This window comes from Thermobia domestica, chromosome 3, assembly GCF_964235325.1.
Source record: "Thermobia domestica chromosome 3, izTheDome1.hap1.1, whole genome shotgun sequence".
Classification (NCBI taxonomy): Eukaryota; Metazoa; Arthropoda; class Insecta; order Zygentoma; family Lepismatidae; genus Thermobia; species Thermobia domestica.
The window spans coordinates 241711677-241732241 of record NC_137456.1 but is presented as its reverse complement, the minus strand read 5'-3'; the positions used below and the strand labels follow the sequence as shown (position 1 = coordinate 241732241).

Here is a 20565-nt window from a genome sequence, read left to right as displayed (position 1 = left end):
TCCCACAAACGAGAATAAGATTCAATTTTACCAATCCCCATTCTTTTACGAGGTAAGTGTGCTATGTTTGACAGTTGTGTGTAGTACACTGAAAAAAATGTAGGTGGCATACTTAAAAAAGGTAGGTTACATGCGTAATTTCTGTAATTTTTAGACTTGACGTACAACTGTATATAACATCCTGCAGCAAACGTATACCTGAAAACGTATGTGTTGTAGGTACTGTCCATATAAGTGTAATGACATCAGTCATGTGACGTCATCTGCAGTAACAGTGTATACGGAGATAACATCTAGCTTTGTGAGGCCCGGACCGTATATAGCATATGGGTTAATAATGATGACACACACTGACTCTCAGGACGGAGCATAATATCAAGAAGTATGTATTATACGCTCTGTACGTATGTTTCTTGCGTTCGACCCCGAGACAGCATATACACCAACGGTGTATATTGTTCTTACGCCCCGTACGTACGACTAGATAGAGTATACGTATTGTACGTATGTATTATACAGATTTTCCTTATGTCGCACACCTTTTCAGATACAGCATACAGAATATCCATATGCATCATACAGAGTGCACATATGTAGCTAACAGACTGTCCGCATGCAGTATATACATTACAAATACGTCGCGTACAGGTTGGCCATATGTAATGTATGAATTAGATGTATGTAGCTCATAAGTTGCCCGTATGAAGTATATAGATTTTACGTATGTCGCATACATATTGCCTTTTGGTAATATACGAATTGGACATATGTAGTATATAGATTGTACATATGTTTCTTGTGTTAAACCTCGAGACAGCACTATATTGTACTTATGCTCCGTACGTACAACTAGATACAGTAAACGTATTGCACGTATGTATTATACAGATTTTCCTTATGTTGCACACAGCTTCTCCAGATACAGCATATAGAATATCCGTATGCACCATACAGTGCATATAGATTATACGTATGCAGCATGTAGCATATAGATTACACATACGTCGCGTACAGATTGGACATATGTAATGTATGTAGCTTATAGATTGTCTATATGAAATATACGGATTTTACCTGTATCGCAAACGTATTGCCTTCTTGTAATATGCATACGCTACGTATTGGGCATATGCAGGATCTAGATTGTACGTATAGTGCACCATTATTGAAGTGCTGCAACTGCAAAATGCATTCTTACTGTAATGTTGTCACATACTGTTTTACTCTGCATGAAAACAAAAACAGCTTAAAATATGCTTGATCTCCTTTGTGCCAATAATAACAAAATTAATAATATTACACTTTTCAAATCTTAGTTTGGAGGAGTGAAACTGTCCAGAGAAATGTATTTACCTACAGGGTGTCCTATAAGTTTGGACTTCCGGCTAATTCGTTGGAAAGCTAATGCAAAGCCAAGTGTTGAAAAGTGGCACAAGCGCTAACTTTAAAATTATTGGCACAAAGGAGGTTAACCATATGTTAAACTATTTTCGTTTTCATACATAGTAAATCAATATGTGACAATATTACTGTAAGAATTTATCATACCTTTTGCAATAACTCAGTTGCAGCACTTCAATAACAATTCAAAATGCAGAGCCATGTACAATCGTATATTCAAACTCAAACAAGATTTACGTACAGTCATTTATTAAGCTGTTATCATCATACTACCCGCTTATCGTCCGTAATTATAATTTCGAATCTAAGATGGTGACTTTCCGTGTGAAGTACAACGAAAGTATCCCTCAGGGCCTAATATTAACTCTCATCTCGCATTCAATGAAACTACATCCCTGTAGTTTTCAGAAAGGATGACAAAAGACTTTTGATACACCATGTGTAAAATAGTTGTATCAATAATGAAGTCGGAAACACGTAATCTAGTTCGTTGTTTCCAATTTAACTTAATGTCTTGCTGAAAAGGGAATATTTGTTGAAATCTTTGAGTTTTACATCCCACGTGCATGCCGGTTAGGGTCAAGGAGACGGTGATGATTAAATAATGAATGAAATGGTGGAATGAACAAAGTGGGAGAAAACGAGAGAACCCCGAGAAATCCCATGCACACGGTGTTTGTCCAGAACAAGGTTCATTTGGCGCGAGCATAGATCGAACCAAGGACTCCATGCACCAGAGGTGAACGCTCTACCACTGAAACACCCTGGTCTCTGAAATTACTTATGGAACTACCGAGAACTATGCTGTAATATTTGAATGTGCTCCAAGTTTACAATAATTAGTTTAGTTAAATTCATTATTAACAATTAAATAATTGCATTCATTATTAACAGGTAAATGCTGTTGATGAAAAGACTTAAATCTAGCGATACCGCGAGCGTAACGAGCGGAAAAAATTAGCATAGTTCTGAAGCCTATAATATAATAAGTTGATTACTATATTTTAGTATTAAAATGAGGGATTTTAAAGGACCCCCTGAGCTTGGGGCCCCGAAGCCTGGGCTCCATTGGCTCTGCCCTTAATCCGCTAATGCCTATAGATTATAAATTAAAGGGGACGGGCCGGGTCCGTTCTAAGAATTCCGGCCCGTGCAGATCTCTAGCCCCTGTGTATATGCTATATTTGAAAATACAGTAGAGTTTCACTTATTCGACATAAAACAGGCATGCAGAGCGCCGGATAATATGGATGTGTTAAGGAAAGACCTATTAAAAGTCAAACTATGATATAATTTACATATTACGCATCTAATTATCATGTTTTGCAAGAAAAAAATATAATGCATTGACTTAGTGACGTATCCAGCGTAAGGTCCTAAAAGCTGTCCCTTACCAAACCTCAAGCACTTTTTAATAAACCTACTTTCTCCCTTTTGAGGTTCTTTTATGTCAGATTACTTTGAGTCAGTGTCCAAACTGTGGACAATATGTTGTTGTTATAACTCTAACAAGTAGCACTTCCCAAGTGTAACACTCCGATTTTGATAAAATTTGGCAGGCAGATACTACACATAAACAAATAAGTTCTTTTTTATTTTTTGCTGAAAAACGGTTTGAGGGGGCAAAAGCCCTCACCCAAAATTTTGAAAGTTGACACCCGAAAGACAAAAAGAAGTGGACCAAAGTGAACGAAATTGTGAACAGATATTTCAGACATAAAATTAGGGAATACGTGTTTTGTATTTTCCTGGAAAAACCGTTAGTTGGGGCACAGACCCCTCCAAATCTTTGATCATGAAATATCTAAAGTGCTAATAACAGTATGTCAGAAGTGCCTAAATTTACATGAAGAATTGGAACAAAACTTTGTTAGGACAATAAGCAAAAAACAAACAAATACGGCTTTTTTATTTTCTGCAAAAGAACGGTTTTAGGGGGCAAAAGGTCCCATCCAGAATTTTGAAATTTGACGCAAGAAAGGCAAGAAGAAATGGACCGAACTGAATGAAATCGTTCACAAATGTTGTAGAGGTAAGATGAGGGAATACGTGTTTCGTATTTTCCTTTAAAAAAAAAAAAAAAAAAAAAAAAAAAAAAACTGTTGAGTGGACCGAGGCGTTGAGTGTCGGAAGGAGTGGACCGAAGCGAATGAAATTGTCTGTAGATATTGGATATGAAAAATAAAGCCTCTCGTGTTTCACAAGTGTCTCCATCAGATTTCTTCAAATTTGGCAGATCAACAACAAACACAAACAGTATAGCGTATTTTGTAGTATTTCACGAGGCAACTTTAACCCTTACAATGTTTTTTGGCATAAACAAAAACACGTGCCGATTAATTTCCTGTTTGCTGCTGATGTGCCAAAATTGATAGGGACATCTTAAAAACACGAAAGTCCTTATTTTATATACAGTCTATACAATATCTACACACACTTTCATTTGCTTCGGCCCACTCCTTCCTGTATTTTTACGGTAATATTTACTTTTTTTTGGAGGGGCTCTAGGCCCCAACATTGTTTTTTCGTACAAAACGCATTTCATTTATTGTTTTGCAAATTGTCCCTATACGAAGTTTCGTTGCAATTCTCCATAGTCTTTAGGAACTTCTGATGTATACTTATCTGCCCCTTTGATATTTCGTAATCAACAGCTTAGAAGGTCCGTGCCCCACTCAACCGCTTTTTTCCAGGAAAATACGAAACACAATTACCTCAATTTACGTCTAGAATATCTGTGCACGATTTAAAAATCTTGGGTGGGGAATTCTGCCCCCTAAAACCATTTTCTCACAGAAAATAAACCCGTATTCGTTTGTTTTTTGCGTATTGTCCCTACACAATGTGTCGTTCCAATTCTTCATGTCCTTTAAGCACTTCTGACATACTGTTATTAGCACTTTTGATATTTCACGATCAAAGTTTTGGAGGGGTCTGTGTCCCACCCAAACGTTTATCTTTTTTTTTCAGGAAAATACGGAACCCGTATTCCCTCATTTTTCGCCTACACGTGTACAATATCTGTGCACAATTTTATTCATTTCGGTTCACTTCTTCTTGCCTTTCGGGCGTTAACTTTCAAAATTTTGGTTGGGGGCTTTTGTCCCCTAAAACCATTTTTCTGCAGAAAATAAAAAAAAACAGGTATTCGTTTAGATTTTGCGTATTGTCCATACATAAAGTGTCGTTGGAATTCTTCGTCCTTTACACACATCATACATATTGTTACTAGCACTTTTGATATTTCATGATCAAAGGTTTGGAGGGGTCTGTGCCCCACCTAACCGTTTTTTGCAGGAAAATACAAAACACGTATTCCTTCATTTTACGTCTGCCATACCTATGCACAATTTTGTTCACTTTGGTCCACTTGTTTTTGTCTTTCGGGCGTCAACTTTCAAAATTTTGGGCGAGGGCTTTTGCCCCCTAAAACCGTTTTTCCGCAGAAAATAATAAAAAAAGCATGTATTCGTTTATTTTATGTGTAGTATCAGCTTGTCAAATTTTATCAAAATCGGAGTGTTACTTGGGAAGTGTTACTTGTAAGAATATACCGTAATGCTTTTGATACCAGGTGGAATTAAAGAACACTTTTAAATGGGATTACAATTTCGTTTCCGTTCTGTTTATAACATTACTGTATTAGAACGATACACTCATTGCCATTTTCTATTTTTGTTATGTGATATAGATAGCAGACAGTTTTCCTTACATGTCTCTAGAAAATATTTTTTTGATTTCGTTTGTGTTAGAATGCAGTTTGACCGGTTCATAAATGAAAAGTAAGAAACGTTTAAGAGAAATACAGAACTGTTGCATTATTATTATTATTATTATTTATATTTTTGAAACATTAGAATTACGTGCTTATGAGGATTCGTGTCGGGCCCCCTCCGAAAAGAAAAGCTGGATACGTGCCTACACTGAATGATAGACGTATGAGTCAAGGTATAGACGGGCGTGCTAGGTGATCGAGTCCGAAGCATCAAAAACAGACTAAGACCACATCTTGCAGTTCTTCTTGCCGATTGATGCTGCTTTTTACCTGCTATGATATGTCGGATAATAATGTGAAACAAACGAAGGTCAAGACCATGGCGTATTAGTGGTTCATGGACCTAAACCTGTAAAATATTTGTGCCGAAAACATCTTTCACTCACTAGCTAAATTTGTGGGTATGACCGCACATGTTGCCTTATAAAGTATAGTCTTATAAAGAATATATATAGCATGCTAAAAACCTAAAGACCAAATTCAATGATTTTTTACAGTTTTGTTTTTTAATAACGGGAAACTTGTTTATTTCATCATGGTAAATCACGTTTGATACTAAGATGTCTGTTTATGTCTCTATATATTTTTCATACTTTATTGGAGACATTTTTTTTAAAAAAAGAGGATGATAAAAGAAGCTATACAACAGCATAAACTGAAAGCAATCACTATCACTAATAGTACACTAATTCTAAATAAGTACGTCATCAGAGGAAACAAAAAGTTATTTCCCTATTGTATTGTTTCAGTTTTTATTAACATAAAAATTATACACTTCTATATGGTTTTGTAAAAAAAAAAAATAAATTAACGGGATCGGATGAAATTCGATCTGGGATCAAAACAACATAAGAATTACTAGTCAGTCACTCTACCCACTTGACCACACAGACTCTCTTTTGTTGCCTATGTTTTTCTTAAGAAATAAATGCTCATGGCTATAGAGCATGTCACTTTCAAACTTAAGGCAACAGTTTTTATCTTTGTTTCTATATTTCCGTACCACATCTTGGTTACAGAAGCTAATTTATATTTGGCAGACAATTTTCACCCTAGATTTAAGCCAATAAATGCAATATTTTACTCCACTTTCCAGTTCCTTGATTTAATTCTCCCCCTACCAATACTGTTTGTTATTTCCTCTACAATCGTGCTGTGCTACTGCAAAAATTCCATCGAAAACATTATTGCCAGTATATACAAAACCGAACATAATTTTGTTTTTTGCTTATATTTTTATTATTTTACTATATTTTTTTGAAATATCTTCTTAGATGGATTGCTTTCTATTATCTCAACTTACTAATAACTGAATTTTACCTATAAACATATGGAAAATGAAATAATTGCGAAAAATCGTGAGTTACAGTATACGCGCAATTTTTTTTTGCGCATGGGAGTACCTTTACGACGAGTTGAATCGCTACTGTGAGACTGGATATTCATATTTTATCCGTGAATAAAAATTACGTTAGAAATAGATCCAAAAAGAACAAGGACTACAATTATTATATTATGGTATAAAACACAATTTGTAGTTATACAAAACAAATAACAGATTAAGGTATAATCTCGGATTATTTTTATTCTTTTTGGAAATACAACATATTGTCGACAAAATAGTACAAGAGTAGCCTACATGAGCAACTATGACTTGTCGATCGAAAGCCTTACCAGCAGTTTTCTCCAAGTATAAATATAAAGCATTAACAGAAAGCATTGTCTAACCTTACATGTTACAATAATAAAACGAAAAAACTTAATATAGAAAGTACTCACATGTGCCTGATAAGAGATCGTGCACTGTCTTTTTTTTATTCATTACATTGATACTGAAATTTTAGGGATAAATAGAATAATAATATTACAATATAGGTATAAATATACTACAAAAGCGAAAACACATACATCATAACTTTAGGGCGACGATAGATTGACTTTCAGTTTACCTATTAATGAAAGTATAATGCTGGAGAAAAATGTTATACAGCTACACTAATAATTTATAATCACACTCTTCACTCCAAGCAGCACAACAAAGTATGAACTCAATAAATCTAACATTATCTTTTTAAACTGTAAAAGTATACAAATAATAAATTATAACTTCACATTTAATGAAGAACAATTATTAGTGAGCGAACTCGACAACAGGTCTGAAGGGTTAATAAAAGGAGACTATACCTAGGTTGGATCTGCCATATTTCAGAACTGAGCTGCGATACTTTATTTTTGCAGCAATCGGGATACAAAACGTGGACCAATACAAAGCGACTCAATAATTACAGAATATATATATTACACGTTTCATCTATTGAATTTACCTGCACAATTCTATGCATATGTATTGTATGTACTTGAGTAATACAGAAGTAATAATCGTCACATTTCCCTACAAAATCTCTTACCTAATACTTAACCAAAACAGACTACGAGAGCGCCACTTAACATTGTTGCGTTAGTCCTATATGGAATAATGGTTTCTACTTCTCTCTGGAATGCACTGTTACTGCCCTTTAAACAATATAAGTTTTGTGAAGTGTTGCCTTATCCTCTGTTCCTTGTCTGTAAATTTCTTTGCAAGGCTATGGTAAAGAATACTGGGGTATTTATGCGCTATAGCCTTGATCAACAGCACCAAATGATTATCCAAGGGATCTTGGTCGAACATATGCTGTTCTAAGCTTTGAAATATTGGCAGTCCAGCAAAATATTTCACAATGGAAGTCACCAAAACATGTATGTTTCTCGGTTCCTTCTCTAGATTACTTGCCAAACTTTTCCTCAACACTCTCGGCAACCTTCACTACTTTTACCACGTCATTACTAGGTACTGTCAAGTAACGTTTAGTTTTTACTTCATTAAGTCTGGCATTCTGAGCAATGTCTGATTTGTCTGCACATTGTAATAAGCTTGCACATTCTTCACATCTGAGAGATTAAGCAAATAACGTACTACAAAGCCGGCAACATAAACAACAACTTGCAATGAATATTCAGACAAAGTCGAACAACTTAAACAATAAGTATGATCTTGAGCATTATCATCTTCGATGTTCATCTGTTCCCTTTCATCGACATCTGAGAGGGTTGCTGAGCGGGCTGACGAGTTTAACCCTTTCAGTCACGAATTTTTGTTACATGGTAAAAAAAATTATAAGCTTGTTATATTAGGTTATTTGGACGTATTAAACATAAAATACTCGAAAGTTTTAAATTTTACTTTGTAGTTTGCGAAATTCGGACCGTGCAATATATAGGACATCGTGACTACAATTACCTCGGGTAGTCCCATATATAGGACATCGTGACTAACTGTAACAGTAAAATCTAATATTACAGAATGGTATCAAATGAGAATGAAGTTGATTTGTACCTCATATTATGCTTTTTTATTCCGTAATGCGTTACAAATATATAATTAAACATAAACTAAAGCACAAAACTTTATATCATATTCATATTATGAATTAGAAATCCTCTTTATTCCATTACTTTGTATGGAAAGAACTGAAACAGTTTTTGCCTTTAGCTATGCACAGCGCTACTTTGCACTTGGAACAAACAATGAATGTTTTACCTTTGCAACTCGCTCTTTTACATCTTGATTGGCTTTTCTGCTCAATGTACTCTAGAAAATGGTTGAAGCCATCAAAACGAACGTCTTCTATTGGACGAGTAGCGGGTACCCTCTTTGGGTGAACATCCGATATGACTTCTTCGTGCGAGGGCCTACCCCTCTTCCTACAATCCTGTCTTTTAGATAGAATGAAAGCTTCTCCAACATACTGGCGAAAGTGAATGAGATCCATCAATCATCAATATTCGTGAAACGAAAGTTCGCAACTTTTTTTGTACTGCGTACAAGTTCGTTGCATAAACCATATTTTCAAGAAGATCTGCAGTGAAATATCTTTCAAAAATTTGGGTTGGATTTCGTAACTCCACGATCTCATCCGGTGTATTTACAAAAGATTCCATAGGCGTTGTCTCAAAACTGGATCCTTGAATCCAAGTTATATCCTTTTTCGCGGTTAGTTCTTTGTCACAAAAATACTGTTTATGAAATTCCTTTTCAGTTAGGCACGTATGGATGGTAACACTCTCGCTAACAGATTGGTTACTATTTACGTTCACAAAAGCAAGGTAATTATTTGACTGCAAATCGAAACTCGGATCATTGTCTCGAACAGGATTTGATTTAAATTCTTTGAATAAAGGCGCCAGCTCACTGTCGTCCAATAGCAATTCAGATTCTTCACCTGGACTGGAAAATCATCTCTAAAATCCTGGAGCTCGTCACCTTCTTCGTCACATAAATCTTCTAAATCTGATACATTGCCATTTTTGATCAAAGACAGAATCTCATCACAACTGAGTTTCTTTCTGTTTGCTCTAACTCCTGGTTCACCTTTTCCACAACACCTGATGTATTCTTCATCCATTTTTAAACGAGCGAAGATAAAACGCGTCAAACGTGTAGCATCAAGCTTAGCAAACTGCGTACACAATGCTTTATTCACGTGTGAATCATTTTCTGATTCCGAACCGATCAGGGTAGTAACAGTCACATTGTCCTATATCTAGCACGAGTTTTTAAAAGCACGTTGAATGAAACCTTTGGAGTATAAAGTTCTCAAAACTAATTAATTGATATACTTTCTATCTAATTTATCAGGAAAAAAATAAAAATTTGCGAATTTTCTTCTGTTTTAAGGCTCTCGACCTGTTTTTAGGTGAGCACTTCTTCAACTTCATTGTTTAATGAAACCCGCCTTCTAAATATTCATGACAAGAATTACAATTTTGTATAATTGTTGTCGGAACTTCTCGATACTAAAACAAAGACCTTTTAAATATACAACGGGATAAAAAATAGCATGTGAAGCGAAAATATAAAAGAATAATTAAGGTTTAAATCCACTGTCCTATTTATAGGACGAGGTGACTGAAAGGGTTAATGCGGCTAATGGTGACTTCACGACGCTGGAACAATGTAAAATCTTGATGTTTTCCAACGGCAAACAATTTCCACTATTCACTTGTTGTAGCTGCCTGTTGTACAAGTAACTTCCTGTAAGCACTTACAAACTGTAATGATGTCGGGTTGTTATTGAAACCCCCTTTCGAACGTATGTAGCCAAAAAAAAATTCAATATGGTCTTGGCACATTTTGTATAACGGTAAAAACGTCAGGAGGTGTGTTTGCGACGAAACAAGTGATTCATACAGAAACAGTGCACTCATAATACAAACTCTAAATTCCAGAAATCCTGTTTTACGGTTTGATTCAATCAATAAAGGTCGTCTTGTGGACACTCGAAGCGATGCCAGATAATTCTCTACTTCGTGTAAAAAAGAATAAATCTCATTGAAATTCGAAACATGCATTGGTTTCTTCCACCATGCTTGCTTTAAGGTTTCTCGAATTTAAAATGTCGCACAGGCGATTAATTATTCGAATAAACCTAATCGTTGGACCATTTTCAAACCCCTTTATTCCCATTTCCATGCACAATGACAGCGCATCAGCCACAGAATCACTGAATACTTGGGCAGCCAAACGAACTTTCATCTTTTGCTTGTGGAATTGGACGTTTGCTTGACGTACTTTATTTCCCAAATGAAGGTCTTCTGATTCCTGAAGATCGTGTAGCCTCTTTACAAACTTCCAAGACACAATGTCACCATTATCATCTATAAATGATCCCTTTTCGCCCAAAGTATTGCGAACTAACTTTAACATATGACACACATCAAAAAATACAGCAATCTCCGTATTTTCATACTGAAAAGTTGTTATTAGTTCCTTAGAATCCAGAAAGCATTGCACATTTCTAGCCATACTCATATTTTGCGCTGCACCATCGAATGTGATAGATGCAATCCTCACACCAGTCCTAACCAGCAGAGAAAGAGTGCTTTTTACAATACTTGTAAGCTGTTCTCCAGTGAGAGCGTCAACAAGAAAATACTATATAGGTATCTTTCAGGAGTCATTTACACTTACAACCAAAAGAGCTAATGCTTCTTTAGCCACAAATCACAATCGTCATCAGCTGTAGTGCCAAAAACTACGTAACCATAGAACTTCCCATTCAAAAACGTTACATATTTTCTTATGGCCATGGAGTGCAAACTTAATGTACAAACTATGGGATAGCTACAAGAAGTTGCCTTCACCGAAAGAAAACGTAGCGATTCCTCTGTAAACCCAGGATAACCTCCTACAGATGAATACCACTTGGAAAGGGTTCTTGGGTGAGGTAAGCAGGTATTGAAAGTTTCCCTTACGTATGAATAGGCCGTAGGCGAATAGAAGTGCAGTGTTAGAGCAAAAGATCTGAGTTCTTCACCATACTTTTTAGGTAGAGGTAAAGTTTCAGTTTCGCAACTTGGCGCTTAAGAAGTTCTTCAGGACCCTTAATTCTTGACAGCAGCTCCAAACCTTCCTCAGAAGACCTTCCTTTGACCTTGCAAAGAAGTCAAGACGTTCTTTAAAGAGGAGTTCTTCACTTTTTGTCTTCTAAGACTCTGCTGGATATTTTTTATTTTCTTACTTTTTTTTTCATATATATCTTCCATATGAAGAACTTTCCTTTTCAGTTCTTCTTTCGTTCGTGAGGGAATAGTGGTGTAAATAGCCTACTTCTCACTTGAGCTGCATGCAATCGGAGCGACAAGAGAAGTTTCTTTTTCCAGATCTGTGGTAAGTGACTCTAAATCTTCCGAGGGAAAGTCTGTTGGACTTGCAGCAGATGAAATTACAGCTGAACTTACCAGTTGCGATCTAGGTTCCTTGACTACTGTACTAGAAAACTCTCTTCTTTCTTCAGTCTTCTCTATTTTTGGTGTAGGTTCCTTGACTAGTGTATCTTTCTTCAGGCTTCTCTATTTTCGGCGATCTTCTGACAGTTCTTCTTTGCTTCTCTTTCTGGAAGAAACAAGCAAAAGTCAATTAACACTTAGTTAATTAATTTCAGTACACAAATTCATATATCACGAACTATGTGAAGTGCTAGAAAAAAATGTGCGCCGTGTGCACTAAATTACATGAGATTCTAGCAAAAACGGGGGTTCGTAAGTACGTTGATCTGGAATTGCAAGAGTTTTTTCTTTTAATTTTTTACGTCCCACGCTTATGCCGGTTCGGCTAAAGGAGACTGTGATGATGAGAAATAAGTGAAATGGTAGAATGAAGAAAGTGGGAGGAAACGGGAGAACCCCGAGGAAACCCACGCACACGGTGTTTGTCCACCACAAAGTCCACACGGAAATGAAATGAAATCTTTGAGTTTTACGTCCCACGCTTATGCTGGTTAGGCTAAAGGAGACGGTGATTATGAGAAATGAATGAGATGGTGGAATGAAAGTGGGAGGAAACGGGAGAACCCCGAGAAAACCCACGCACACGGTGTTTGAAATGAAATGAAATTTTGAGTTTTACGTCCCACGGTTATGCCGGTTAGGCTAAAGGAGACGGTGATAATGAGTAATGAATGAAATGGTGGAATGAAGAAAGTGGGAGGAAACGGGAGAACCCCGAGAAAACCCACGCACACGGTGTTTGTCCACCACAAAGTTCACTTGGCGGGAGCAGGGTTTGAACCCGAGACCCCTAGCACCAGAGGTGAACGCTCTACTACTGAGCCACCGCGGCCCCACACACGGTGTTTGTCCACCACAAAGTTCACTTGGCAGGAGCAGGGTTTGAACCCGGGACCCCATGCACCAGAGGTGAACGCTCTACCACTGAGCCACCGCGGCCCCAAAAAGTCCACACAGATGGCTAGTGCTGTCACTGTTACAACGAGGACGCTTCTGTTCAAATTTCGTGATCAGACAACTGAAAGATCATCTTCTAAGATGATATTTCAATCCCACCAGGCAAATGCTTGAGTGATACCTACATATTAGCCTTGGTCGGTTCATCTCCAAAAATGTTTTTCCATGATTCATATAAACTAGTCCCACTCGAACATTGCTTAGGATCTGCCACTAACACTATGTTAATAAATAAAAGTCTCCTCCCCTTGACGTCTCATCAATGATGGGCTGGAATGTTACCAATTAATTTGAAACCATTTAGTTATTTGTATTTGGTGTTTTGCATTCCCTGGCTGACTTTTAGACTAAAGAACACGATGAGAAATTAAACATGATAATTACATGAATAAAAAAAGAACAAAAACGTCCAACATACCCTCTACTCAACTCCCGTACCAAGTGGTCTAGTGGCTAGCGCTCATGCATTTGGTGCACGGTTTCCTGGATTCGGTTAGGGGTAGAACAGCATTCGAGAACGCATTAGGTAAAAATGCTTTAGGTGCTTTAGGTAAAAATGAGGACGGTATACGTACTCTTGCCTTGTTGCTTACATCAGAAGAAGCACGCTTCGCCACTGGTTGAAATTATTCAAATTATTAAATTCATGCGGGATACACGGTAGTTCTATTTCATTAAGTATTAATAATGTTACTGAGAAATGTTCAGTTCCACTATCTAATATTACAGACCAGGGTTGTCTGGTTTAACCCAGCTGGATATATATATATATATATATATATATATATATATATATATATATATATATATATATATATAGGGTGTTTAATAAGTAATGGTCATAAATTAAACCGTAGATAGTACACGCCAAAACTAACAAAAAAGTCTTAGTAAACATGTGTCCGCAAACGCTTCGTAACGGAGATAGAGGCTGTCGAAAGTGTGGGAAAATGAAGTTTAGAGACGAATATCTCAAAAAGTATGAACCGGACAGAGGGCGGTCCAATGAATGACTATCGAAGTCAGACCTGCGCTATGCAGAAATGCATGGCTGATAACTCTGCAGTACGCGCGCAAGGGATTCCCCAAATAAACGGAGGGATTCCCGGAAATTGTACAAGGAAAGGGGGCTCGAGATGAACATCGAGGGCGAGTTTATCCAACAGTAATTTATAAGTCGTCGTACCAGGTCGAAAGCTCGAAACGATACAAAATGGCGGACAATGTTTACGTGCCGTGTGTGGTTGCATAACCAGCCGGAAATGAGAGAGGCAATCGAAGTGTGGTGATGTACGTTGTAAATGGCTCCAGGAAGAATTCCGATAACTAATGCATATGTACAAATGTGGTAGCACTTAGGTAAATCAAACGATATGCAAGGCACTGATGAAGCATTATGTACTAATCAGTTAACGTAACGAATATCCGCAAACTGGACTGCAATGGGAAAAGCATGACAACATTCGAGTATGTGGGAGGCGAATCTGAAACATTCCGCATGTTGGACGCGTAAGTGTATTTACCACAAGCAAAACATAATTAGCATGTCGTGCTTGTCCGTATCAACAAACAGAAATCGTCATGTTGGTAGTGTGTACAGTATTAATCATAAGGTAAACAGTAAATACCCAGATGTGTAACCACGAAGAGATGCATGAGAAATTAACTTACCTCTATAATTAAAGTAAATGTTGGAAGTGTCGTCTATTCATGCGAATGCATGCTCGTACCCGTTTTCGCAAAGATCCACGTGCTCGTGATAATATGTCGGCATCCTGTTGAATATGTCCGCAACATTGTTCCACCCTTTCTCGAAAGTCTTCTGATGTTGCAACAGGGGTAGAATAAACTTAGATTTCACATGGTCCCAGAGAAAGAAATCTAAAGGAATTAGGTCCGGGGAATGCGGTGGCCAAGCAATAGGAACCCCACGTCCTATCCACTTTCGTCCGAATCGGGCATGTAAATGCTCTCTGACACGGTTAAAGAAATGTGGTGGCACTCCATCATGCATAAACCACAGTTGCTGACGCCTATCGAGAGGTATATCTTCGAGTAGAAGCGGCAAATCGTGTTGGAGAAATCGCAAATATGAGAACCCAGTTAACGCATTAGGAAGAAAGAATGGTCCTACGAGCTGATCATCTAAGAGTCCTACCCACACATTTAAGGAAAACCTACGCTGATGTCCTAACTCCACTATTGCAGTTATTCGCAGGGGCCCATAAATGAGAATTGAGAAAATTTACAATGCCATCCCGGGTGAATTGTGCTTCATCAGTAAATAGGACGTCATCAGTGGAATGAGAATTGCCAGTAATTTGTCTGTGAAGCCACTGACAAAACTGCATTCTCGCCGGAAAGTCTGTGGGGGTCAGAGGTTGGACACGTTGCAGATGGTATGGGTAAAACTGTTATTCATGGAGAATGTGCCATACGATCGCATTGGATACGCGTTCGGCAAGTCCCACACGGCTTGCGCTCGTTCCTGGTTTTTTTTGTCCACTGCCTGCAGCACGCGTTCTTCTAATTCAGGGGTACGTACTGTCCTTGGCCTTCCCGGCCTGGAACAATGTGTAAAAGCTCCCATGTTCTCGTAGCCGCTGATGTATTCTGATGAATGTTCTTCGGTCTGGTTGCTGTCTCGTAGGGAAAGTCTCGCAATATAACCTAGCGGCCTCTACCGCATTACCATTTGCTTTGCAGTACATACAGTGCATGTAAGAATACTCAATATTACTGTACATTGTATCAAAGGCAAGGCAAACAATAATTTAGCAACACACTAATAGCACTAATTAACACTGCACAATAGTATCCCCGTGGCTTTGCAACACTACTGAAACTATTGCACTCTTTCCCGAAATACGGTGAAGAAAGTACATCTACAACATTGTAAAGGCACTCGCATTTGACACCTCTTCAACACACAGAACTACTACATTCACTGTAGGCGAGAACGACAAGTGAAGACAACGAACCTCTACCCTCTGAACCATTCTCCCAAGCGACTACTCCGGTACGACAAAAGCATGTAGACCTGTAGCAGAACCCTTCAGGCAACATAATAAACAAACGTGGAAAGGCAAGCGTGTTTCCAATTCACGTCTGTAATCGAAACAATGTAGTGTTCTTCCATTCCATATTTCCTGGCTTACCAGCTGATTGACAAGAACTGCGTGCACAGTTTTTTTTAATTTTACGTATACGTACAGGGGATGAACCAAATAATGAGCAACCTACAGGTGCTCGATTGATTGAATTATTGTTGCTTTAAACGAGCTTAGGAGCTTCGAAGGACGGGACCTACGATCTTGACAATCTGGGATCAGAACCACTGCATTCAGTGGGCACTTCAGCGGATTTGAACTCGCAACATCATGCGCTCAAGGTGAGCCCAACGTCTTTTGCAACCCCGATTCAGTATTTCCAGCTGGCTTGCATGTTCTACCAGTGTTCCTTTCGACCATTCCATCCGTTTTAGCGCATCGTTTGTTCTACCTTGGTATTGTTACAATAAAGCACTACTCTGTACATGTGCATTCGTCTTAGGATTGTAGTTCACAACATGCACCACCACCTTTTTTCGATTGCCTCTTTCATTTCCTGCTAGTTATGCAACCACACACGGCACGTAAACATTGTCCGCCAGTTTGTATCTTTTCGAGCTTTCGACCTGGTACCACGACTTATGAATTTACTGGTGGATAGACTCGCCCTCGATTTTCATCTCGAGCTCCCTTTCCTTGAAAATTTTCCGGGAATCCCTCCGTTTCTTTGGGGAATCCCTTGCGCGCGCACTGCAGTTATCAACCATGCATTTCTGCATAGCGCAGCTCTGACTTCGATAGTCATTCGTTGGACCGCCCTCTTTCCGATTCATACTTTTTGAGATATTCGTCTCTAAACTTCATTTTTCCACACTTTCGACAGCCCCTATCTCCGTTACGAAGCGTTTGCAGACACATGTTTACTAACGAAAAAATGTTCGTAAAAGTGTTTATCACGTGTCACTCCGCATATTATTCATATTATAATCTAACCTATTTTCTCCACTCATTACTCGAAGAGATTATACTACAAATGCAACTTTTTTATAAGTACATGAATGTTTCTTTATGATTTTTTATAGTTTATTATTATTGTTATGCAATTCGAATCAAAGAAATATTCTAAATATTGTTTCGTTTCAGTAATGTTTACAATTGATAAAAAAAACACATTAAAATACCGTACTTTTGGGGGGGTGTTCATATAAACCCCAGGAGAGGCATTTACTGAGATCAGAAGTATCTTTGGTATCTATTTATGTATAAAAGAATCAGAGCCAAAGTGGACTCAAATAATTCGTATCTTTATTCACTTTTCATACTGATATACAAATTAAGTCGTTGTATTTCTTTAACTTGGACTAATAAAAGTCACAATGAACTAACTTGGAATTAATTAGTTCTTCGGTACTCTGCAGGATTTTGAAATTGTCGATATGTAATTCTCTATAATGGTTTTACTTGTGCAAATGTTCATCTTCTGGTCCTCAAAAGACAATTAGATAAATGTATTAGAAGTATGTAAAGATCAGTACAACGTATTTTATCAGGAGTCCTTCGTGAGTGAGTCGGCAAATGCACCGCATTTGTGGCCAATCCCTCCCGGTTTTGAGTTCAAATGGAGGACAATTTGCTTCGGATATAAGTCGAGAAACGGTTTGAACTCCGCTCTAAGCTTATGTGACCCCTTCCAGCATAACCCGGTAGTTGCAAAACAACACCAAGGTGAAGCAAACGTATTTCTGTCCATATGTAATATAAATACACAGAGCAAATTATTAAAAAATAAAAAGGTTTTTAGATTTTTTCAATAAAAACCATGGTTTTTGCCAACCCTCTTACAGACATACAGACAAGCATGTACTAAAATACAGCAAATCAATTAAGATACGTCCAGCGTTGGATATTATAATTAGCCCCTGGATTAAAACCCTGCCTCTCCTCCCCATATACTTTTAAGACAATGCTAATTAAGTCAGAACCCAGTCTGCGTCTTAATACCAGTAGTATTTAGTACATTCATTACCACTAAAAATCAAGGAATTTTGGACTAATCGTGAACGAGTTCTTTCAACTCCTAGCTACTTAAATGGCTTAGTATTCATTGTAATAATATCTTTTTTTGTTCGTGGCAGATCACACTTATGTTCATTCATTCATTCTTTTATTCATCCATATCGTACATTATTGGTCAGAGACCAGTACATAGGACTTGTCAAATAATAAGAAGACATTTCAATATAATTGATATTACATTATTTTGCAAAGTATCACCCAAGTATTCATTAATATGATAATACATTTTGTTACACAAAAAAATTAAATAGTTCATTTTTGAAATTCCGTATGTTTTTTTTATAACTTTGGAGCTTATTAAACAACTTAGCGGACATAGGAAGCGAACACTTCTTTTGGTATGCTGTGAATATGTTATTCTTTTGTCGTGTGTTGTATGAATGTATGATCTGTCAGGAAAGTAAATGTACACCTATTTTTCGAGTCTGGCATTCCTGCGCTCCATCCGTGGAGAGTATGAGAATTAAATCAATCAAATGTTTACTGAGGGGCAAAAAGAAAAGCTTAATCTGAATAAGACATTGCAGAGGGGCACAAGCTGGGAATAATAGCTCCTTTTTCAACTCTCTTTATTCACTATGATTTGTGTCCATGAGAGTATTTAACTGTTTTGGTTTTAATTACAGACAAATAGTTGCTTCATATTACATATATATTTTTTATTTCGTCACTTGACGCACTTGTTATAAAATTTCAAAGTTTATTCAGATTAAAGAAAAATTATCGAATCCAGTCACAGACATTGGGAACATATTTCCATAATACTATATGTCTCACTGGAGCTAGGTCTCTGGACCTATCTAGGTCCTGTATTCACATTCCTAAATTATTACCAAAATCAGTTCATCGATTTTTTTTGTATAGATCGTGTAGTCAAAATATTCTAGTCACTGAATAGTTAGGTTTCCGATCGTAGGGGAAGGATTTGTTTCATAGTTTTCTGATAGAAGATTCGTTGGTGGGGCGCACTGTTTCGTAGTTTACAGATTTCACTATGGATAAGGATTAGGGTTATTTTTACTTTTCTTACGACCTACTACTTGTTTTATTTACATGCAGTATTTAACATGATATTCAACTTTAATAGTCACAAACATCAATAACAACTCAACAAAGTGTAATTTATTACAATTTACGCGGTAATACTGTATATCACAAATAGTTGGTCAGTGTCGGGTGTCAAAAATCTATGGCAACCTAAAACAACCAGGGTAAATACCGAGCCCTTTACATACATACTCGCATATATATATATATTCATATTACTCAATATAATAAATTTCACTTTAATATCCATCGTAGTATTTCGTCGACATTTAAATTCTACATAACCTTTTTATATTCGACAAGTATTCATATTTTATTGGCTCAAAGACAAAACAAAAACCCTGACTAACAAAAATTATTTTTTTATAAGGTTGCGACATTGAACTTTATATATATAAACCCGATAATCAATAAAGATTCAATTTACTAAGATCCGCGTATAAAGGGATGGTTGATATTTAATAAGTTGACATAAGAGGTGGAAATACAACAAATAGAGCAGGCACGTAACCCTTTAAACTATGTAAGTACATATATAGATGTATATACAGAGAAAGAAAAAAAAATCAATGTTATTCGAAACTAGTGGGCCCAAACTACTAATACAAATACCATATAACCAATCAATAGAAAGAAAAACCAGAAATCAGTAATCAATGGATATAATTTGTACGATCAATGAATAACAAATAAGTTTCTGGAAATCTGAAATCATAGTGTACCTTCTCGTCAGTTTCTCCCGTGGTGGATTGAATATCGCGAAAATGGTCCTGAGTTGTGCTGCAATACCTCCACGAATTGCATCCCTCGATGTCTCAGTTAGTACATACGATCGAAATAAGTGATATGAATATTGTATGTTTTCATGAGTTTCAGAAACCGGGGGGGGGGAGGTTGAAAAATTAAAAAAAAACTAGAGAAGAAGTAGAAGAAGTATAGGTAAAGAGAGAGAAGACAGAACACTACAACTACGAAAGATAAGTGGTCGAATTTACGTATACAACATACTATAACCAAATATTCTCTTTTATGCCAAAAAGGGTTCGGCTTACCAAATAAATAGCCGAAAAAGATGTCTGCGAAGATGAGACAAGTCTGTGTCCCCGATGGGATTTTCGGAAAGACAAAGGCTTTAGGGAAATCCCACCACTCACCGTATCCGGTCAACAGCCTTGCAGATCCCGGAATCCTCCGGAAGGTTAGAGAAGGCGCTAATTTAGAATTTCAAAAGGAAAAAAAATCATCCGACCTCTAAGAAACTAGGAGAGTCCAGAAAAGTAATGAAACTAGAGTAAAATAATAGCTAAGATATCCCTAATTAGTGATTTGCCAAAATAAAAAAAAAAATAAATAAACTGAATTTTGGATCGGTGATTTCAATGACCAAACATCACCGATGGCTACCCTGCGCAGACATGCCAAAGTCTGGGA

The 20565-nt window shown here is 37.1% G+C and overlaps 1 protein-coding gene across 2 annotated transcripts in view; it reads right to left on the bottom strand.

The window, feature by feature from the left end:
- The window catches only part of LOC145680993 (leucine-rich repeat-containing protein 51-like), a 138254-nt gene that overhangs the window by 74215 nt on the left and 43474 nt on the right, over positions 1-20565 (bottom strand). Inside the window, exon 2 of one of the 2 annotated variants that reach the window (XM_081752258.1) lies at positions 5959-12110. The exons of the other annotated variant lie outside the window; for it this stretch is intronic. Within the exon in view, the coding sequence (XP_081608384.1) occupies positions 12068-12110 (43 nt within the window). The 3' untranslated portion in view covers positions 5959-12067. Of the gene's footprint in view, positions 1-5958; positions 12111-20565 lie in introns of those variants that run through there. 2 annotated transcript variants of the gene reach the window in all.